At 22.7% G+C, this 23,564-nt stretch overlaps 8 protein-coding genes across 8 annotated transcripts; 2 read left to right on the top strand and 6 right to left on the bottom strand. All coding sequences in view use genetic code 6, as the record gives it.

Annotated features, from left to right (window-relative positions):
- Nucleotides 1-596: 596 nt before the first annotated feature.
- Nucleotides 597-1,070, bottom strand: TTHERM_00411870 (ribose 5-phosphate isomerase B; the record flags this gene model as incomplete). Its single annotated transcript, XM_001020881.3, has 1 exon — nt 597-1,070. One exon carries the CDS (start codon nt 1,068-1,070, stop codon nt 597-599), a length of 474 nt encoding a protein of 157 aa, XP_001020881.1.
- A 901-nt stretch (nt 1,071-1,971) lies between these two features.
- On the bottom strand, nt 1,972-2,681 carry TTHERM_00411860 (hypothetical protein; the record flags this gene model as incomplete). The annotated part of the gene is made up of 2 exons (XM_001020880.2): nt 2,418-2,681; nt 1,972-2,358 (listed from the first exon to the last, which is right to left on the bottom strand). The coding sequence occupies exons 1-2, from the start codon at nt 2,577-2,579 to the stop codon at nt 1,972-1,974; spliced, it is 549 nt and encodes a 182-aa protein (XP_001020880.1). The 5' UTR covers nt 2,580-2,681.
- A 440-nt stretch (nt 2,682-3,121) lies between these two features.
- On the bottom strand, nt 3,122-3,835 carry TTHERM_00411850 (hypothetical protein; the record flags this gene model as incomplete). The annotated part of the gene is made up of 1 exon (XM_001020879.3): nt 3,122-3,835. One exon carries the CDS (start codon nt 3,833-3,835, stop codon nt 3,122-3,124), a length of 714 nt encoding a protein of 237 aa, XP_001020879.1.
- Nucleotides 3,836-4,747: 912 nt separating this feature from the next.
- TTHERM_00411840 (transmembrane protein, putative) lies at nt 4,748-9,574 on the bottom strand (the record flags this gene model as incomplete). Its single annotated transcript, XM_001020878.3, has 11 exons — nt 4,748-4,864; nt 4,919-5,203; nt 5,269-5,555; nt 5,616-6,100; nt 6,161-6,497; nt 6,568-6,603; nt 6,671-6,813; nt 6,876-7,357; nt 7,422-7,589; nt 7,655-8,003; nt 8,136-9,574. The coding sequence occupies 11 exons, from the start codon at nt 9,572-9,574 to the stop codon at nt 4,748-4,750; spliced, it is 4,128 nt and encodes a 1,375-aa protein (XP_001020878.3).
- A 1,587-nt stretch (nt 9,575-11,161) lies between these two features.
- Nucleotides 11,162-14,423, bottom strand: TTHERM_00411830 (hypothetical protein; the record flags this gene model as incomplete). Its single annotated transcript, XM_001020877.2, has 10 exons — nt 11,162-11,229; nt 11,288-11,641; nt 11,694-11,732; nt 11,803-11,946; nt 12,007-12,454; nt 12,509-12,909; nt 12,965-13,258; nt 13,321-13,833; nt 13,891-14,247; nt 14,300-14,423. The coding sequence occupies 10 exons, from the start codon at nt 14,421-14,423 to the stop codon at nt 11,162-11,164; spliced, it is 2,742 nt and encodes a 913-aa protein (XP_001020877.2).
- Nucleotides 14,424-15,810: 1,387 nt separating this feature from the next.
- Nucleotides 15,811-17,577, top strand: TTHERM_00411810 (cyclin-dependent kinase-like Serine/Threonine kinase family protein; the record flags this gene model as incomplete). The annotated part of the gene is made up of 3 exons (XM_001020875.3): nt 15,811-16,028; nt 16,293-16,428; nt 16,975-17,577. 3 exons carry the CDS (start codon nt 15,811-15,813, stop codon nt 17,575-17,577), a joined length of 957 nt encoding a protein of 318 aa, XP_001020875.2.
- Nucleotides 17,578-18,804: 1,227 nt separating this feature from the next.
- On the bottom strand, nt 18,805-19,695 carry TTHERM_00411800 (histidine phosphatase family (branch protein 1); the record flags this gene model as incomplete). Its single annotated transcript, XM_001020874.1, has 1 exon — nt 18,805-19,695. One exon carries the CDS (start codon nt 19,693-19,695, stop codon nt 18,805-18,807), a length of 891 nt encoding a protein of 296 aa, XP_001020874.1.
- Nucleotides 19,696-20,609: 914 nt separating this feature from the next.
- Nucleotides 20,610-23,257, top strand: TTHERM_000411799 (hypothetical protein; the record flags this gene model as incomplete). The annotated part of the gene is made up of 3 exons (XM_012798828.1): nt 20,610-20,642; nt 20,937-21,178; nt 21,292-23,257. 3 exons carry the CDS (start codon nt 20,610-20,612, stop codon nt 23,255-23,257), a joined length of 2,241 nt encoding a protein of 746 aa, XP_012654282.1.
- Between the last annotated feature and the right edge of the window lie 307 nt (nt 23,258-23,564).

Raw genomic sequence — 23,564 nt, 5'->3', positions numbered from 1 at the left:
TTAAGAGAACCATAAATCAATAACATATAAAAACTTATTATGTTAATTTTATACTTTTTCCAAATTTTTGCAGTTTTGTTAAAAAAATTTTATAAATACTTTTGATAAATATGAGTAAAATGTAAGTTGATTTTTCGTATTAATATTTTTTTTTAATTTCTTAAATTATTAACTTAGAATAAATGATTGTAATTTGTTAACGAATGATTTATCTTTTCATAAATAAGAGAATATGAGAAAGAAAATTATTTGAAATGTTTGTAATTTATCACTAATAAAGGTATTTAATAGTATTTTTTCAATATTTAAATAATGCTAAAATGATATTTTTAAGCAAAAAATAACATTTCTAATTCACTTTCAAAGAATTTTGTGTAGTAGATTTTTAGAAATTAATCTATGATATTAATTAATTAATAAACCTGAAAATAAAATAAACAATAAGCTAATCTTATAGATAGATTACCAAAGATATAAATTTTTGATAGGTATAACATTTATCAATATTTTGTTCTTAAACAATTTTATCAAAAACTATAAATTAGATTAGATTAAAGATATAAATTATTGTTATATTTCTATTTAAAATTTCTAATTCAATGTAAGTTGAGATTAGCTTCTTCTATTTTTTTCAATTCTTATATGAAGGTATTAGATTCTTCAGTGGGCTTGTATTATGTTTTAATAAAAACGTCAACCATCTATTTTGCTACGTCTAATCCTATGATGCGCTCTCCCATTGACATAATATTACAATTTAATACTTCCTTAGAATATTTAGCAGTGTAGTAATCATGAGATAGACCGCATCTAATACCCTTGACTTTATTACATCCTAATGAAATACCAACACCACTTCCACATACTACGATACCTAAATTTTCTTAAGTATTTTCTAAAACTTTTTAGCAGACCTTGACAGAAAAATCAGGATAATCGCATCTATTAGCGTTTTCAGAGCCACAATCTTCAATTTCCAACTTTAGGTCATTCTTAATGTATTTGATCAATTCTGATTTTAGACCAAAACCGGCATGATCTGATCCGATACAAATTCTTTTTATTTCCATTTAAATAGATTGATTTACTTTTATTACTTAATTATTAGTTAAAAATTGATTTACTTATTAATTCGCTATAACTTTTTATATAGTTTTGTAGAATAAAGTATTGAGCAAAATTTCGAATTAATTACATGATATAATTTTATGACTATAAATAAAACATGATCATAATATAAACTTCACTTTTTAAAAAGGGAACGAAAACATCACAAAAACAATTATTTATATGTATATATTCATAAAAATCTATTAATCAATTTAAAATATTTGGAAATAATACAAATTAAAATCATGAATTTAGACACTATTTGAGATATCTTACCATAAATAAAAACATTTAAAAGTTTAAAGTAAAAATGACTGGTTATTTATAAATAATTAAAATATCATATTTTTATTTGCTGTTATCTATCTATTTATTCTTTATCTAAAAAGCTCTTAAATTACCCATAAAATTGTTTTAGAAAATATATTTTAAAGCATTTAAGAATATTTACCAAAATATATTAATATAAAATCGATCTAATTATAATCTCAAATATTATTAGTAGAAATGTAGATCATAGATAAATTGATATATAAATAGACTAATAGATTTATAAATAGATTGATTGATGGATGACAAATAGATAGATAAATAGGTTAGATAGATATGTCATTTTTGATAAGTAATCTATGTATTTAAAAGTTTACTAGAAAATAAATGATTAATATTTAATAAGATATGTTAAAAACTCAATAAAATATTAAAATTATAATTTTCGAACTAAAACATTTTAGTGAGAAAAAAATTTTCTACTTTATAAATAAAGAATGAAAATTAAACAATATTAATTTTTTGCTATTTTAAAATTTGTAAATATTTGTTTTTTCCTATTTAATTTATTTTATTTAATCAATCACTCAATCAATCATCTGTTTCTTTTTATTTAGTATCTTTGTTTTATTCTTTTTCTGCTTCATTATCATTTGGTTTAACTTTTTTTTATAAATTTGGCTCCTATTCATTTTATTTAATTTATTTTCCTTCATTTTCACTTTGGTCAGAACTGCTATCTTCATCTTGATCGCTTTCATTATCATTTGAGCCCTATTAATCCTTCGTTTTCATAAATTATTCAAGAAATGAACCATCATTAGAAAATTTATTTAATTGTTATGCTTGCTTTTTCAATTTTAGATTTTGCTTGGTTTATTTTTTTTTGAGACGCTTTTATCTTTTCTTATCAGTTATCTATTCTGCTTTATTATCAAGCTCTTATTGCTTTGATTCAAATTTTATCTTTTTCTGTTCCTATTTTATTTATATTCGAGTACATTATTACTTTTTTAATTATTTTTAAGTCAATATACTTATCTATGCTCATATTCCATTGCAGCAAGACGAGCTCTTTCACGCTACTTATGAAGACTATAATTATGAAACTCTCCACTACCTGCACCTGCAGTAGAGCCTGTCATATTATGCACTTTTTCAACTAAAATCTTAGGCCTGTTAGGTTTATCTTCACTCATTTATTTATGAATTTCTACTCCTTTAATATTTGCTTTTTTAATATCTATCTTATAACAAACAATTTATTTTAAGAAAATAATAAACAATAGTCTCTTCTTTGATTTAAAAGTAGGCATAAACTTTACTTTTATAATAAAATTTCTAAGTAGACGTATCTAGAATTAAATCACAAATATTAAAATTCGCAAATATTTTAATAAAATAGCATATAATTTTAATTTAATATTATTTTTTTTGTTAGAAATCATAAAATTTAATCATTATTAAATAAGTCAAAAAACATAAAGCCTGATTTTGATAAATTAGAATTAATTAGAATAAAATTTTTGGCTTTATTTATTTATTTATTTATTTATTTGAATAAATTACATTATTCGTTTTAGAAGTTAGAGAGTAAAGTAATTAGAATAATGTATAAATTTTTGTACTTATAAAATAAATTAATTTAATAACTAAACTAGTAAACAATATTTTTAGGTGGTCATTATAGTATTGATAATTTTGAAAATAATTATTCATCCACTCATCAATCATATTTGATTCAAGCAGATTACTCGTCTTCGTTTTCAGCTAATGAAGCTAACACTTAGAAGAACAAGCCATCATTAGGGTTTTAATCTTTTGCAATTTTAAGTATTTAATTTCTTTTATATGAATTAGTGGGTTCATCTATGTCTGTTATATATTTTCTTTATTTTTTAAGAGTTATTTAGTTTCTGATTTGAAGATTTTATCTTTATTCAATATCAGACTATGCATAAGATTGAGGATAACCTTATTCTTAGTCAAATTATCTGCTATTATATCTGCTTTTTGAACTTTTTAAAAGTGAACTAGTCAAGCTATTTGGGTTGCTTTTTTTAGTTTTTTTATCAAGTTCTTGCATCTGCTTTTTCAAATTCTATTGAATCTATTACATTTTTTAATCTTTCATATTATTTACACCATTATTTTTGTTTTAATTCGTTTATGATGAAGATAAATATCTTTGTTATTATAGATTTTTTTCAATTTCTTCCTAGCTTTCCTCATTATGTTAGTTTTTGTTTTGCTACTTCTATTGTTGATTCTCTTATTTATTTTATCCTTATTAATTATTCTGAGAATTTTTTTTACTTTTCAAATCATCATGATCATCTTTGCCCCTCTAAAATATTATAAGGGCAATAACAGAAGCTGTAGTAATCACCCACCCATACTTTTGGAAGTTAAACTTTTCAATTGCTTTAATTGAAGTTTTGAGTAGCTTTTCCATTTTATAGTTTAAAATTTTTAATGCGAACTGAATTTGATGAGAATTATATGCGTTTGTGCTATTCTATACTCAGTTTTTATTGGATATACCTATTTATTAATTAATTTTGTATTTATTAAAGTATTAATTATTATTTTTTTTACGAAATTTTGTTGGTTTAATATTATGGATTACAATATTCAAAATGTTTAGTTTTTTGTTTTTGATCTTTGTTTATTATTATTAATTTAATTCATTATGAAGTCATTAACATCATTATATATTTATAGTTTTTTTTCAAAAATTTTAAATATAGATAATAGTTAGATTTGATCAAATAAAATCAATCATCTATAACTTGCAGAGAAATAAAACGAAATTTCTATACTATTTCATGTTTGCTTTTAATTCAAATTATAATTAGTTCTTCTAAAATAGAGTAATTAATATTTTTTCAAATTCATTTTATAGAAAATATTATTATTCATTTTGGAGGATATTTAATTATATTAATTTTTTGTTTTAAGATGTACCTATATCAGTTATTACTCGCTATAACATTTTTATAAAGATTATGGCAGATATGCTTTTAACAATGTATCCAGAAGTGTAAAAAAATAAAGAGTTGCTTTATCCAAATGGAATATTCTTGAAAAAAAATTTCTATTAAAGAGCAAAAAAGGATATAAGAATTAATTTTTAAAATAGAAAAACATATTTGTAGATTGAATAATTTTTTGATTTATAAATTAGGTACTAAAGTAAAAAATAACATTGAATTATTAATTGAATATTTAGGTAAAACGCTGCTTTTGGAATACTTAAAGCTAATCAATTGTTTATAAAAAAAAAAAAAAATCAACTTTAAGTAAATTTTTAATTTGAAATTATTTCTTTATTATGAATTAAATATTTTTGAGAATAATAAATAAATCATCTTTTTTCTTTTAATGCCTTTATAAATGGGAGAAGCTTAAGCACTTCCAAAGATCCAACAATTATGTAATCTAAAAGTTAATTGTACTGCTGCTAGTTTTGCTCGCTCTCATACTTTAAAAAAATAGAAATGTTTTAATAAAAGATATTAAATTTAAGTAATTTTACTCCAACAAAAGAAGTTTTTGGAATAGATTAGCTGATACTTTCTTAATCTTTTATTTGTTGTATAAATATTTCTACTTAACTAGGGTCTATTCTTAAATCTACGAGTATATATTTATACACCTAGTCGTCCTTTAACATTTAAATGTATTTACTGAAAGCTTAGTTAACTTTAGTGAATTATAACTCTTTTCCTAGGTCTTTCTTTTGTAGGAAAACTTGTTAAATAAGAGATGAATCGCTTAACTCCGCTGATACTACTAATACAGTATCAGTCTTTTTATAAGCCTATTTGATTAATAACATTGACATATTTAGCACTTAATTGTGAAAAGAAAATCAAAAAATTCTACCTTTTTCCATAAATCTTACAAGATCCATTTCCTGACATGTTTTTTTAATCTTGATTAATGTACTTCAAAAGGTATTATCTCATTCCATGGTAATTATTTCGTCTCTTACTTCTTGTAATTTATATTCAATTAATCTTTACATTCAGAACCTCTTGAATCTCCTCTAAATCTGAAATTGTTTACAACAAGAGGGCTGTTGATTATCATACTAGGAAAATTGGATTTAGATGGTCGAGTGGACATTACAACACTTTTAGGTGTTTCTTCAGTGTTGCTATAGGCCATCCCTATTTTAATTTATTCATATTTTAGTATTGATATTAATACATAAGTTATTAATTAATTACTGCTATTAGATGATTATCCAGTCTTGTTTTGATTCTTGAGATCAGGATTTACGTACCCTGCAAAAGCTGAGTGAACTTATGGAGATGCTTTAAAGCGATTATCATTTCTAAGTCTATTTGAATGGAGCTGAGGAGAACAAAATTAAGCAATATTGCGAGAGGTAACAGGTAAGCTGTCTGTCGAAGATTTATTGATGAATCTTACATCGAATTCTTCTTGCATTTTTGAAGCAGTTAGAATATTTTTTATGATTTTTGAGATATCTCTAACAATGTTAGAATTATATAATTTTAAGTTTGTTTTAATCTCTTTTTTTAAATTTAAATTAAACAAAATAGAACTGTTATCTTCGCTTAAAAAATCATTTATTTCAGGAGGTGAATCTTCATCGGGTTTTTATTTTGCTTATTCAGGTTTTTGGCTGATTAACATTCTATCAATATTTTCTACACTTTCTGATATGTTTTCAAGGTTTTTTTTATAGCTTTTAATTTAAAATGTATTGAAAGCATCAACAAATATTAAAATAAATAACTAATTTTACTTTATGTTTCCTGAGGAGTTAGTTTTAGGAACTAAAATTTAAGGTGCTTAACTCAAATTTTATGATTAATTTACTTCTTTATTATTGGTAGGAGGAGGAGTAGGAACAAATTAAGACTATTGCTAATGAGTTTAGGGTATTTGAATGTTTTATTAAGATGATGGATGATTCACCTATATATTATTCTATGAATTAGAAATCTATTGATTCTTTTATTCTTCTGCTCCACTGCTAACCATCCTTTCTACTTATTACAAAGAAGGTTAAACTCCAATGTTCAAAGTATTAGTAGATGCCTTTCTTGGATTAGGTTTTACTGATATAGGACTTATATCATCTAATTAAATATTTTAGTGAAATAAAAATAAATTTTGAAAATGATTAATTTAAAGTAAATAAAAATTTACTTCTATTTATTGGATTTGGAATATTTTCATCACTGTCTAATTAATATTTTATAACAAAGAACATTAAAAATAATTAATTATTTTTTTTATAAATTAAACTTACCAATACCAAAGTTTTAGATTTTACGAAACTAATTTTTGAGGTCATTAGGTCTTCTTGATGGCAAACCAATTTAAGCAACTTACTTTTTCTCTTCTTCGTTGCATTACTTCCACTGATATTTATCTTTTTATTTTTCTTTGAATCTTACATTTCATTAATTAAAATTAATTTAATTTACTATTTAATTTTTGTACAATTTTTTTACCTTGTGTAGGATAAATTAATTTATGGAGGTTTAGCAAGAGCATGGTGCTTTCTAGCTGTATTTTTTTTATCAACAAGCGGAGACACAGCAGGAGAATCCATAATAGAATTATCTTGCTACCTTTTGACAACTGTGTGCATTTCGGCTTAGTTAAATACTTGTTCTAATACTACTTTTAACTTTTTCACTTAGTTATCTATATTTTCTTTACTATCTTAAGCATTTTGATTATCTTTGTTTCCTTAAACCTCTTATTTTATTAGCTATTGTGATTATGGAGCTGCAATATTCTATTGTGAGGCAGGCTAATTCTAATTATTATTATCATTTTTTTTTGATGGATCAACTATATCAATATGAATGTTTCCCTCATTCTGCTTTATACTATTTAAAGTCATCAGATAAAGAGTTTCTAGAATATCATGTCCCTTTAAGTCGCTCTAAACCAAATATCTCTTGAACTCATCAAACTTTTTAGTGAGCTTATTTTTATAAGTCAAAATAATAAAAATTTATTAAATTGTTCAGTGAGTTTTAACATTTTACCTTTTAGAAGAACTCAATTTGCTCTTAAGTAGCTGAGAATTCGAAGTCAAAACTTAAGATCAAAGAATTATTCTTATCGACAAATGATAAGAATTTACAGCTAAGAGAAAGATCTACTTCGTTATACTCACAATTATAAGTTATCAAATAAATAAGATTGTGAATAATCTAAATTTTAAAAAATTTAATAACATTTAAAAAAAATTGTTTTGTTATTAATGCTTAATATTTACGAAATAAAATGCAGAGGGATCTCCATTTACTTGGGGAGGAAAACTTTCAAAAGTGAGATCTATTCTCTTTAAATAGTTTTAAACCCTTACAGAATGAACTTCTATGGTTTAAATAATCAAATTAGTAATTTAAAAATCCTGAAGCTTCCCCTTCTCATGACCAATATACATTTAATTAAAATACTTGACTAGAGAAGTTAAACTAAAAATATTATGCTACTCAGATATAATAGCTGATAATTCTCTCAAATCGGTTTACTTAATTTAGCTAAGCTAAGCCAAATTTCCCCATTTTTAGTAATCTTCTTCTGTATGACTTAAAACTGAAACTATTCTATCATTTACATTCCTTTTAAAATAGAAAGAATTAAAATTAATTTAATAATCAAATTAATCTCATTTATTTATTTATTTGTCTTTTAAACTTAAAAATTAATTTTTTTTTTGTCAGAATTTATTTTAATCTATGTTAATTAATTACTTCATAAAGAAATTCGTCATTTTTATGAAATCTTATGTGTCTGAAATGTCAACAAAACTTATAAGGAATGAAGTGGTTTCCTTCCAAATATATGGTGAAATACTTAAGTTGAAATATTTGATTGTTTGTGAATCCTGAGTTAAATGCAAATATTCATTTTTAAGCAAATCATCGAATTATTCTTGAAGGAAAGGATAGGGTATCTTTTGCTAAACTATATTTTTTGGTTAAGGGGGAGCCATAGCCATTTATACATTGTGCCTTATTGGAGGCGAAGCAATACTCTACTTTTTATTGCCTAAGCTTGGTAATTGCGGACTTGGCTATACTGAACTTTCATTTGATTTTTTACTAATTCCATTCCTTGTGTTTGAATTGCTGATTGAGCTTTCTCCATTAGGTGCATTACCTCCTAAACTATTTTTTTAATTTTAAACAGTATTATTGGATTTATTATCTTTCTATTGATCTTCATTTCCCCCAAATGAATTAAAATTATCGTTTCCAGATTGAGAAAAGCATTTAATATTTGCTCTAATATTTATTGTTTCTTTTGTAAGTGATGCTTATTCAAATGCTAGCTTAACATTTTCTAACTCCTATTTATTCTAAAATAGCTTAAAAAAGCTACAATTAGCATATGATATTAATCTTTCCCCAAAAATATTTCTGCCAGTTTCGTTTAATTCGAGTATGTTACCTTAGTGGTTAACAACAAATGTTGGTGTTTTTATTTGTTAAAATAAATTAACATAAGCCCTCTCCGAGCGTTTAACTTAGTCAAGAGCTTTCCAATTTAATCTTGTCTTACGTAAAATGTAATAGTAAATGACTGAACTAATAAAAAAGTACTCAACTTCAAGTTCACTTATACTAAATTTATAGCTCTCATAAATTTAATGTTAGAAAGAGAATATATCTCTTTAATTGTTTAGAGAAAAAAGGAAAGGCCATAGAAGCGTTTTAGTTTTTTTTAGGCCTTAGGAAAGGAGTGTAAACATTAATAAAAAAAGTAGTACCATGCTTTTGTAAGATATCACATTATTGATTCCCCAAATACAGAGTAATAAAATATAGAGTTCATAGGGAAGATCAAGCTAAGCAAATCTAAAAAAGAAATAAAACTAAAGGATGAAAGAAAATATCTGAGCCTAATAAACAGACTGCGCCTTTTTAATCCATATTAGATAAATAACTGATAAAACTATATTTAGATAAGTGAAATATGCGTACTGCTTGTTTATGATTAAGTCTAACAATGTTAAAATGAATTAAATTAAGTGCATTTTAATCTAGCTTTAAATATTCGAAATAAAGCAGCCCTTTATAAAACGCTGCTCAATCTTATTATTTAAAAATTTCAACCATTCTCCAAACAAATACCCCTTATTTGCACTATACAAGTTTGAGTATGTTTTTTTACTTAATTAGTACAGCATGCTAACTTTACAAGGAACAACTAATACCTAAACTTGATTCTAGATGATAAAGCTTTCTTTAAAATTATTTGCTTTAAATTAATTTTATTTTATAGAGCTTTTTGTTGCTTTTTGTATTTGTAAATTTCAAAAATGTCTTTTCTATTTTCCTATTTTTTAAATGGAGTGTTATTTGTCTTGCTCTAAACTCCTAAATAAATAGCTTGAATGTGTATTTTATTTGTTTTATTTATAATTTTAATTTATAACTAAAATTTAATAAATACTAAGTTTTAAATGTATATGTACGTACATACATACATATATCAATAAATCAACCAGTCTTTCATTCCAAAAAATACTCAAATCTTAATTTATTAATAATGCATACTCTGCTACTCATTTTATTTTTAACTAATAATAGAAATTAATCAATTTAAACTGTTTTTTAACTATAACAAAACGATTAGTCATTTTTATCTTAAATAAAACGTTTAAACTTAAAGTTTCAAGATTTCAATCTATAAAACAATAAATTATTGAAGATATTTTATTTATACTTTAGATACTTTTTCCTGCTAAAAAAAAATAATTTATCTTTAATTTTGTTAAAATAAATCAAAAATCAATTATTTAAGTTCATAAAAAATATTATATAGTTCAGTATTTCGAATGTAATCATTTAGTTTCATGTGAAACACGGAAATATTATCATCAGGAATTTATTTCATATTTATTTAAAATCACAATACATAGATTTTTAATAAAATTGATTTTGATATAATATATGCACTTATTTATTTTTTACTTTATTTTTATGGGTTTTAAAATTTATCTGTATCTATAATTTAGATAGTAAATAAATAAATAGAAAGACAACTTATTTTTTACATAAATTTATTTATCTATCAAAGTAATTCTTTAAAAAACAAATAAACTATCAATTTTAAATAAAAAAAGTTATAATTGTAAAAAATTTTCTCTATTAAAATATTATTTTATTGTAAAATTAAAAAATACTTTGTTTCACTTATCTGAAATTCAAAAAGAAAAATTTGAATATTTCAAAAGTAAAATAAGATAAAAATAATTTATTAATTTTCTATTCAATAATTTTTTATATTTATTTCAAAAATTCTTTTGCATTTTTATTTTTAATTAAATATTTTTTAAAGTAATTTTAAATATAAATATTTCTAAATGAATTAATCTTCATCTGATATTAAAAGCAAAATGATAATTTGTATCATAAATGGTAAATTTTATATCTGATAAATTAGTTTATTATTGAATTTTAGGGAAAGTAAATGAAGACTTGTTTATCATTTTATTATGAGAAATTTTCAATTTTCAAAATGAATGATTAGATAATATGAATGAAAATTTTTTTAGTTAATACTATTTAAGATTCTCGCTCTGCAAGAAGTTATGAATTATTTATTTTATTTGCTAATGATGTTAAAGTAAAATTATATACAATGCCTTAATTAATATGCTTTGTTTGCTATTTTATGAGAAATGATTAGCAAACTTTACTAACAAAAAAATATTTATATTTATATATCAATAAATTAATTTAATTATAATTATGAAACAATAATGAATGTTTCACATTTTATCTAAATCATCTATGTTAGAGCTTATATCATCAAAATCTTGCTCTTTTCCATTATTATCTATTAATTATTTTAATAAAAATTTTATTTTTATTCATGAAATTAATCTAAAAATTACCTATTTGTGAGTTATTATTTTTTAATATGCCACTTATACTTGAATTGACACTCTATTAACTATCTTTTCTAATTCTGAAATTTATTTGCTCTTTAAGATTTGCTTATTTACTTATTCCACTGATATCAGAACTGATAATACTAAGTTTATCATCTTAATTAGATTTTCCAATAATTGATCCAATATCACTGTTCATCTTTGAGAATTAGATTTGCAGATTTTTGTTACTCTAAATATTTTAAAGAGATTCTTTAGGTAAATTATTGTTGCTTTTAGAATCTTTAGACATATTTTTAGTGCTTTATATTTTTGGTTGAGATACATTTTTAAGACTAAGCTAAGGTTGTTGATAATCTTTTGATAATTAAAAATATTATATTTAAAATTTAAACTAAAATAAATTTACCATTTTTCTTTTAAAATATGTTGTCATTGTTCTTTTATTCTAATTTTTATATAAATAAATAAATAAATAAATAAATAATTTTAGTTAAAGTTATTAAACAATTGATTACTTTTTTGTTTACTAATATTGGAAATTCCAGAACTCATACTATCAAATTCTTCATTCATGTCTCTCTTAGAAATTAATTAGCTTACATCACTATCTAAATCGTTTATGTTCATCTTATTTTGAGGTTTTCCTTTTAAATTGACATCTGAAAAAATATTTAATAAATTAAAATATATATTCTAAATAAGAAGTAAAGATTAATTACAATCTATATCAGAAAGTGATAGCTGTACGTTTGAAGACATATTATCCAATACAGATTTATTAACTTTTTCTTGTGTGCGATTAAGGTCGCTAACATTAGAACTAACTTAACTTAGATTGATTTCCTTAAGCTCGAGCTACATAATTCTTTACTTCAGGGCTTTTATTTCTTTTTAGTAAGATGTTTGCATTTCTTTTAACTTCTTATCATATTAATCATTCTATGCTGAAGATGGTCTCTTGCCTTCTTACTTCTCTTTATTGAAATAATCTATCTATTTTTGCAAATCTTGCTATCTTCTGATCATTTCTTACAATTTTTTCTTTAGTTCTCTATTCTCGCCCTATGTTATTTTTTCTTCAATAACTTTAACGTCTGAAATATTAGAGTTTTCTGACAAATTTTCTTTGTGTCTCTCCAAACTTTTCAAACTTGAAATATCAACTAACTATTTTAAAAAAATTAATTTAGTTTTAGTAAATCGTAATATAAAAATAAATACTTAATCTTCAGCAACTTTGTCTTTTTCTGATTATACTATTAGTGTTCTTATATCAGAAAGCTAATTATTTCTATCTTGTAGCTCTTTGATCCTAAGTCTCAATTATGTTAAGCGAGTCTCGTACTCTTCTCTAACAGTGTTAATTTATTCTTTCTTTATTTTTTCAATTTCAATATTTCCTAATTTTTTGTTAGAGTCCTTTTTATTAAGGATGCTTTGAGCTAACTCTCTTTATTCTCTGAAGCGTTTATCTGCCTTAAGTGTTTCTAATTATTCTTAAAGATCTATTTCTCTAATAGTAAGTTCCCTAATTCTATCTCTTAGCTCTTTAGTTTCAGCAGGAAGATCTTCTCCTCCCCTTCCAAAAGCCCAGTTTTATCCTTAGAAATTAACTCCTTAACCTAATTTTTTTATAATGAAAAAATAGAATACAGTACTAAAAAGACATCTAAATACCACTGATAACTTTTTCTTTATATTCATCAACTTAAATAGTGAGTTAGTTAACTTATTCTTATAGATTTTCATTTTATGTTTATAAAGAGTAAATTTCATCGTTAGCTTTTTTAAGCTTATTCTCAAGTGATTCAATATTCTTGTTAAGCGATTTTGTTTCTGATTAGTACTTAAGCTGCAATTTTTCAAACTCCATAGTGAGAGTAGTGAATTTGCTATTGAGTTCTCTGTTTTTTTGCTCTTCTTTCTTGTGTAATACAGTAAGTGTATCATATTTCTACTTTACATCTTCGTCTATTAAAATGTAAGAATACAATTAAAATTGTAGAAATTTTAATTTCTATAAATTAATATACATTCTCTTTTTGTCTGATCGTGTCTCTGCATTACATCTTCAAGCTTAGCTGACATTGAATCGATCTCTAATTGTAAATTTTACTCTTGCATTTTTAATTTGTCTTGCTAGGTCTTGGCAACTATTTCCATCTCTTCTAATTTTAATTCTTTATCATATGTGTTAATAAACTTTCTATTATTTTCCTCTTTTAACTTCTCAAGTTCTACTTAAAGGGTTTCGTATTTCTTTGAAAGAATTATAAAATCAGTTTTAGCACTTCTCATTTCGTTTAGTTCTTCACTTTTTTATACCAGTTAATCTTCATATCTTTCAACAATTTATTATTCTGCTTTTAAATTTAATCTTAATTCATCGCACTCATGTTTTAATTCCTCCAATCTTCTAATTAAATTATCATTAGAATCAGCAGGTTCGTTTAGTTGGGATACCATAGATTAATTATTCTTTATATCATTCATGCTCATGCTCTCATTAGTAGTTTTATTTAGTTTATCTTAAGGTTCAACAACATCTAACGTATATATTTATTAATACTAAATTTTAATTTCAAAAAAAATAAAAAAATTACTTCCAGCATCTTTCTTTTTTTTTAATCCATCGATAGTTGCTTTATGCTTTTTAATTTCCATCTTTAACTCTTCTCTAGTAGGAGCTCTAATTCTTGGAGGTCCTTTGTTTAGTGCATCTACTATGGCATTATCCAAAACTTCATCTGAAATATTTCTATTTTTGCAAACTTCTCTGATTGTTTCTATGATCACATCCTAATCAGAAACATCTTTTTACAGTTAAGTTATTAACTCACTACGTTTATGTTCTTTTGTAAGTTTTTCTAATTAAGCATTTTCTTTTTTAAGCAACTAAATAGAATTCATTAAAGATCTAATTTTATCTTGGTGTATGCTATTCAAGGCCTTTATTTTTTCTATACATAAAAGAAAATTCAAATAAAATAATGACTCAAATCTAGTAAATACAATCCGCAGCAGATTCATTTGCTTTGTACTAAGTGATAACCTCCTCTATACTCTCTAATTTTAATTCTAAATCCTTATTCCTTTATTTTAAAGCCAAAAATTTCTCTCTATCAAATGCGCTCATAATTGTTATTGTGTGTATTAAATTTTTTTTAAAGTCTTATAATTTATAGTTGGTGCTTATTGACTATAAGCCTAATATGTTAATATATATATTAAATTTTTACAAAAAATATATAATAACTTTAAAACTAGCAAAAAAAAAATTTAGAGTTGCAAAAATATTAATGCAAAATTCTGATAGTATTTGCATGCTAAGAAATTTTTAAATTGTATTCATTAGAATAGTAATTGTAAATTATGCACTTTTGATTTTTCTACTTTAAAAAGAAAATTGTATAGCTGATATAGATAAATTTCTAATATAAACATTTCTATTTAAAATATAAAACTTATTTCGTAAAACATAAAATTATTTTGACTAAATTTAAAAAAAAAATAAATTTTATATCTTTTTAAACCCATAATATTAATTAAAATATCTATTATTTAATATTTTATTTTTTAAAATTTATAAATTTTTAATTATTGCTGCTGTTTTTTTAGGTTAAAATATTGATTAAGCACATGCATGCTTTGAATGTTACTTTTAAGAAATTATAAACGAAAGCATTTTTAAAAGATAAATGCTCTAATAAAAATATTATAAAAACAGTATAATTATTTATGATAATTTGATTAAATGTTTTATTTTTTACATATTTTTATAAATTATTTAAATACTACAAATACTAGTCAGTGTTATTATATAAAATAATACATTTTCAAATTTAGTTTGCCACAATAATAAAATGAATGAATGACTCATATTTACAAAAAATTCAAAATCAATTCAAAATATGTGGTGAATGTTAAAATAAATTCAATACAAAATACGATACACAGCCTAATAAGAGATCAAACAATTAATTACTCCTTTTAACTTATTGAAGATTTGAATGAAACAAATAAGCAAAAATCAGATAACTTCAAACTAAATAAATTTTTCGTGTTTTCAATAATTAACGTTTGATAAAAATCAAAGACAATATTTGAATATAAATTTTGGTATCTTAAAAAGAATGCAATTTCAAATTAATTAATTATGTTGCATTAATAACTACATATTTTTTGACATGAAAATATATCTATCGTATATATTCATTCTTTAAAAGTAGGTATTTGTTAAATTTTTTCTTTGCTATTAATTTTATAGATTTTACCTTGACCTCCTTTTTTATGTTTAATAATATATATTCATATTTAAATTGGTAGAGTGTTAACAACCATGCCAATTTCACAATAAAAAACACACAAAAAAACAAAAAACAAATAATTAATTATAAAGCAAAACAAAAATTTAAATTTAAAGATAAAAGAGTATCAACTCTCATAAGAAAAATTATTGCTATCAAATATTCGAATTTAAGCAAATAAATCAATCAATCAGTCAGTCATACATACATAATAGGATGAACAATAATACATTTGGCTCAGACAGATATGAAAAGCTACTTAAAGTAGGTGAAGGAACATATGGTGAAGTTTACAAGGCTAAAGACATTCAAAGCTCTGAAATTGTTGCTTTGAAGAAGATTAAATTAGAAAATGAAGATGAAGGTGTCCCTTCAACTGCTCTAAGAGAAATTTCAATACTTAAAGAGTTACAACCACATCCCAACATCGTTTGGTAAAATTTTATTTCTCATAACTAAAGCGATTATTTATATTTTGTTCCTGCAATTCTCTTCAATCTTCAATTAGTACCACACTTTGTTTGCTACCAAATTAGTTAGTTAAAAATAATTCAAAATTTTAATGAATCCATTTTGAAAAGATAAACTTTTGAGTTTAACAAAATTGACTGTATTTTTTATAAGATAATAGCAATTTAGAAAAAGAGAAGAATTTATTTATTTGCCATGTTTTAATTATTTTATTTATATAATAATAGCATGCATGAAGTTATTTATCAACCCTAAGAGAAGAAGTTATACCTTGTATTTGAATTTGTTGACTAAGACCTTAAAAAATTCTTAGACTAATACCGCAAAGATAAAAAACTTTAACTTCGTCCTTACCAAATCAAAGTAAACAAATAAACTACATTCAAAAATAGTTTTTTTTTTTAATTTCAAAAATACCTTCTATATAATCTACCATAGAACACATGCATTCAAGCACGCAAATTAATTAGAAATTAGATGATCTTAATTCAATTAGCTTAAAAAAATATTATTTAAATAATTCGAATTCAAATAAACAGATTATCTTATTGTTTGATATTTTTATTCAATTTGAAAAAAAAGCAACAAAAGATTTTCAAATTAATTATCAATATATTTTGAAACATAACAATCCTTCACTCACTCACTCACTTTCTAACATACGCGTTAAATAAATGAATCATAGATCAATCAACTATTAAACTTTCAATACTAAATTGGTGCAATTCTCCATTTTATTTAGTATTAAATTTAAAGTAAATGCCAAAAATAAATAATGAGAATTTATTCTTTGATACTAAAATGAATTTATTACAAAAAAATTAGATAGAAATGATTTTGAAATACTTTGAAATGTTAATAAAATAAAAACTAATTTCGGTTAAAAAATAATATATTTTATAATAATAGCTCATGATGTATCAAATTTTGAATGGATTGAATTTCTGCCACAGCCGTAGAATTATTCATAGAGATTTAAAACCCTAAAACATTTTAATTGATGCTAAGGGAAATATTAAGATTGCTGATTTTGGTTTGGCTAGAGCATTTGGTGTTCCTATCAAGACTCTTACTCATGAAGTTGAAACTCTTTGGTACAGAGCTCCCGAAATTCTTTTAGGCTAAAAGGCTTATAGTCTCGGAGTTGATATTTGGAGTTTGGGTTGCATCTTCCACGAAATGGTTGAAAAGAGAGCTCTCTTCATGGGTGACTCTGAAATTGATTAAATATTTAAAATATTCTAATACCATGGTACTCCTACTGAGTAGACATGGCCTGCTTTGAAGGAATGTCCTTACTTTAAACCTATATATCCTCGTTTCAAAACTGCTGATCCTAAGACTTACTTTAAGAATTTCTGCGATAAAGGATTTGACCTTATTTAATAGATGATTGCTCTTGACCCTGCTAAAAGAATATCAGTAAAGGATGCTCTCAGACATCCCTACTTTGAAGATCTTAGCAGAGAAGATATAGCTAAATTTGAGCCTAATTAAGTTCATATGTACTGAATATGAAAACAAACAACAACTAATTAATTAATTAACAAACAAATTAATTGCAAATAAATTTTTATTTAAGAATTGATAATGAATGAATGAAACAACCATATTATTAATTCAAAAATATAATAATTAATATCCGAATCAAAAATAAATAAATAAAAAAATAAATACCTACATATACAGAATCTCATAAAAATAATTTACTCATCTATTCTTATATTTACTCCCATCATAACCAATATATTTTTTAGCTTAAATTGTTAATGAATTCTTTTTGGGTCTATATATATATATTATAAAATATTGCAAATATTGTAATATATTTTATATTTTAACTTGTAATTATAGATTTTAATTCAAAATCTTCAATTCTACATTCAATCTTCAAAGAATTTTTTTAATTCAAAATTTTCTAATTATTCAAAAAATATAAATCAAAATTGTTAGAATAATCAAAGTTTTTGTTGTTGATTAATAAGAATAGTAAATACCAAATAAAATAATAAATTTAATATTTTCCAAAGTAAACTATTATTCTTAGACTTATCTTGGACGTAAGCAAATTCAATCACAAAAAATAAATGGTTGTTTTTTATATTTATTTTTTTAAATCTACTTTATTTTTTGAATATCCCAATTAAATTTATCAGTTAAAAAAATATTCAAACAGACAGAATATTTTATTATTTATTTATTTGATTTAAAGCTTCTTTAAAAGATAAAGAATTTTTTACTATACTTTTTGGTAATTCAATATTAAAATATTGATAAATTAAATATTTTAATATTATTAAAACTATTTTATCATTTTGTGATCATACAATAAAATAAATCTGAGCCAAACTAATAAATAAATAAATAAATAAATAAATAAATAAATAAATAAATAGTTAATTAAAAAACAAATTTATGTTCTAAAATTTAGATTTATTTTTTTGTAAATTTATAATTTCTCAAACGAATAAAGAAAATATTTTATTTAAATAGTCTAGTTAAAATTTACAAATAGAAATAATTTATGTTCTTAAAACTCTTAATTAATTTTTAGTTATTGAGTAAACTCACAAAAACATTTCACAACATAAATATTATTAATTGTTTTTATAGTTATTTACTTAAATTATATAATTCAAGTTTGTTCAAATATAATTTTAGAGAAATTTAAAATAGAATTCAATATTTTACAATGATACAAAAAATATTTTATTTTGTTTTTTAAATTTTATACTGATTTCATTCAATAAAAACAGGTGCTATTTAGCAATTTTTCAAGACTATACCATCTGCTATTCCATCATGATTAAAGCCTTTTGCTGTCATGCATGTAATAAAATGACTGTGAGTCACTATTCCTAACTTTTTAGTATTATTTACAATGTTAGGGTATTTCTAAATAAATTATGAAATTTCCTTGTTTGCCACTTATGCTCTTTTAAACATTAGCTCCCAATTTTCAAAGAAATGAGGGAAGCTATCAGTCATTTCTTATATTATAAATTGTCTGTATTCTTTTTCATCTTTTATTTTTTATAAACAATCCTTATATTTACCTTGTATTTTTTCATCTTAAATTTGCTCTAATTGCCACATAAAATCGACTTATTTTTAGTCTAGCAAAGAGAAATCAAGGTTTATGTTATACGATTAAGCTAGTTTAGTCATTCTTTCCCTTAATGAAGTGTTTGTTTCGTATGCTAAACAAGATGTTGCACAGACTCCTTCTGACACTAAAGGATAAATGAGAAAATGAATCTTTTAGCGATTAGGATGGTTTTAGAATAAATAAAGACAAGTTTAAAGTGTTCTCTAAAGAGGAGATACTAAGACAACTTCAAAATCTATTTCATTTACTTTTTCTTAGTTGGCTAAACATTAGTGAATACCAACATTATGTAAGGGTGTATCAAAATAAACTTCATCAAGCATAAGCTATCTCCACTCAGGGTCTTACTTAAAAATGCCTCCTCTTTTTATTTCATAAATATGTTAATCTTTATTCTATTAGGTGAAGGCATGTCTTATAACAATAACATTGCTTTTCGAAGGATCATCATACAAATTTGCCTCTAAATGTAAGTGAAAGTCTTTAATTAATTGATTTTCTTCGTTAGTGAGTTTTTCCATTTGTTTATTTATCTTTTGAGCTTATTAATAGGAGTTAACTTTAATAAAAAATTAATTTTGCAAAAAAAAATCAAAATTTATCAGGTTTTAAATCCCTTAAACTAAGTCTAAAAATATAAAAAAATAAATAAATAAATAAATCTTTAATTTTTTACATGACTTGAATAATTGATCAGATATTATCTTAAATAAAAGTGAATCTAAAGTATAAAATTTTCAATTTATTTTTAGTTTGAATATAAAGTCATACATACATTGGTTAATATTCCAAGAAGATTCTCTTCTTTTTCAGTTCAAAAAAGTATTTATTTATTTATCTTTTTTTATTAATTTCTAAAGGAATTAAAAAATATATTTCTTTAATGCAAAATATTTAGTTTATGAATTAATTTTTAGATTATTAAAACTAACTTATATTTTTTGATACGCTTTGGCCTAGATTAATGCAACACCATTCAATATTTAACTAATACCTCATAAATAAATACAAATATTTAATTTCATTTAGAATATCAATGAAAAAAATAGATTTTGAAATAGACTGTATATTGAATCTATTTATATTTATAGAGTATTTTATATAGTTAATTTAAAAATGATCATATTTATAGTCTGTAGAATTATTAATGTATGTATAGTAATAAATAAATAAATAATTTAATGAATATCCTTCAGAAGTGCTTTAATAAAATTATTAATTTAATAATTGGCGATTTTCTAAATAATATACTTATCAAATTAACAAAAAAAGTATTTAGTTAGTTAGAGCTTGAATAACACCAAAACCAAACATATATTTGGAAACAAAAAATTGATACTTTAAGTATTTCTAATTGACTTTAATATCCAAAAGTAACTACATCTAACTAAGAAAATCTGTTGAAATAGACTTACAATAATAACTAAGTATAGATATGAGTATAATTTAAAATCCTGATTAGAATACGGTAAATATCATTATATTTAATACTATTAAAATTCAAAAACATCTATCAAATGGTTTTTTCGACTGCAAAAAGAAGAAGTTTTGGTTAATAGATAAGTTTAAATAAAGCTCAATTCAAAGCAATTTAAAACCTTTTATTACTAAAAAAGATTAATCTTAAAATGTATATTGAAAGATAGATTTATTCACATACATTTATAAACACAACTAAATTTATTTATATACTTGTTAATTATAGAATTGTTATTATTAGTGTAATATTTAATTTATGACCATAAAATATTCTTTTAAACAGGCAATCAAAGTAGAAAAAATACAAATTAGTGCCATATAAAATGACATAGAAAACACTTGTCACCTACCTAAAAGAAGAATAAAAGCAGAAAATAAATCTTATACTAACATATCTTAAGGGTGTTTAACTCCTACTAGTCCATTCTACTAAAAAACGCCTAAAACTAATTAGAACTAAAACTACTCTCATACTATAAAAAGGATATTCAAAACTATTAATTAGAATAAACAAGAAGATTTGAAGTAAAAAATAATTGATTAAAAATTTCTTTCAAACTCATTAATAAATTCCATCCAACACTAACTATTCTTACTTTCATTTCATTTATTTAAAAATTAATAAATAAATAAAATAGATTAGATTCACAATTTACTAGAACATGCACAAATATAAAATCGTTAAGGCGCTTTAATAACTTTTTTTAGAATAAAATAGAAGGATAGATCAGAAGCTCTTCATATAGCAATTTGAATAATTTGTAATAACCAAGCACTCCTTAAACTTTTAAATTTAAAAAAAACAATTAAGACTACTAAGGTTACTATTCTTAAACTATCATAAATAATATGCCTTCATAGTCCTAATCTAATGTAGGTATAAATTCAAAAGATAGCAATACATCTCTAGAATAAAATAAAGAGAAGTAGATTCCCAAAGAAGTAAATAAGGTTTAACTTTTTAAGACATACTAGTAGTAGCTTTATTCAAAAAGAAACTCTGTTGGTGGAGGTAAGATAAATTGGATGAATTTCAAGTACTAAAACTAGCGTAGATCAGTAAACATAAGTATTGAAAATGGAGAATAAATTTAAAGTAAAAATATTGACACTAATAATAGTACTTCAGTCGAAAATTAAACCAATTAAGAATGTATGTCTATTTAAGAATAGAAGCCAAATTAAGTATTATAATCAATAAAAGAACACTAAACTAATTAATAAAACAAAATATATCAATAATAATCAAAATCTAATCAGGAATCTACTTCTAATATCACAACTAACAATAGTTTATCTAAACAAATTATGGTGGATGATATTATCAAAACTCCTAATTCAAAAGATATTCACAGCACTTCTTTGATATTTTCATCAAAAAATAAAGGAAACAATAGAAGTAATAATAAAATATATCATAGTAATAATAATACTTTTTTGGGTAAATATAAATAAATGAATTCAAACAATATTCAAAATAATAAAAAAATTTCTACTTTTAGTGATTTTTCCAAGTTAGTAAACAATTCGAATAAATAATTGGCTGCAGAAAATGCAGAGCAAGAACATTCATAAACCCCTTAAAGTTCAAAAAACTTTAATCTATCAAATAAAATTTAATCTGATAAGACTAATTAATATTTTTATTCTCCCTTAAAGCCTAGCTTGAATAATTTTACTTCTTCACTAATAAATATGTATTCAAATTATGATAATTAAAATAAGAAAAGATAAACTTTAGAATATATTTCTCCTGTTAATTATAACAGAATTTAAGAAGATTCAAAAAGGGTATCTTTAGTAAATGCTATAGAGGCATAGGATTTAACAGCTAAAAATAAAGCTTAATCAATTAAAGAAGAAGGATATGAAAATTAATAATAATATGCAAATATAAACTAACTGACATAGGCTGATGATGATAAATAAAATACTAATCAAGAATAAAACTAAACTATTTCTACTGTCAATAAAACTATTGAGAAATTAAATTTTAAAAAGGCTTAAATATTTCAAATTAAATAGGAAGTTAAGACTAAAGAAATTAAAGTTTATGATGACACTTTTAAATTGTAAAGAAGGTCTTCAAAAGGATCTGATGATTTTGAATTTATATAATTACCTTTTTATAGAAAAAAAATTGTAGTTGTTCCAAATTCTAATCAACAATTCTATAGTATTAAAGCAAATAAAAATGAATTTAATCATAATCAATAGCAACAAGATTATACAAAAAGTAAAAATTTACAACTACAGCACACTCAGATACCTATGGATTAGTTTTATAAATTTGGAGAATATATCTCTTCTCAGTAAATGAATAATTAATAAAATAATGTTTAGTTTAGCTCTCCTATTAATAATAATAAAAATCTTCATAATTTAATCAATTTTTAAAGTAATCTTAATGATACATAAATCGAATAACTTGTTTAAAAATAAAGATAATTCTAATTGCAAAAAGGTGCAAATATACTTAAATTAAAGGAAGCATTAAAATAAAGTTAAAATGAAACAATTATGGGATTGATAAGCCCTGAAAATAGATACTAGACTAACTTGTATTCAAAAAAATACGAATAATATATACAAAAGAAGAGATGAATTAAATGTATCCTTCTTATAATTCTACATATTTTGTATAATAATTAGGCAATCAAGACTTAAAAATTTAATTATTTCAAAAAAGAAAAAAGAAGAAAAAATTATTTATTTCATATTTAAAAGGTATTTCTTATTAAAATTACTTTTGAATGTATATATTTTATATTTTAATCACTATAAATTAAATTTTTGAATTAAATTAATTTATTGTTTATTTATAGATTTTAATTAAATAATTAATTGTATTTAATAAGTAAGTATAATTTAATATAAAAGCACAAATCGACTGAGAAATACCATTTTATTA

This window comes from Tetrahymena thermophila (assembly GCF_000189635.1).
Source record: "Tetrahymena thermophila SB210 genomic scaffold scf_8254555, whole genome shotgun sequence".
In the NCBI taxonomy this organism is placed as follows: Eukaryota; Ciliophora; class Oligohymenophorea; order Hymenostomatida; family Tetrahymenidae; genus Tetrahymena; species Tetrahymena thermophila.
The sequence above is the reverse complement of the archived record's forward strand: the minus strand, read 5'-3'. Positions and strand labels throughout refer to the sequence as shown.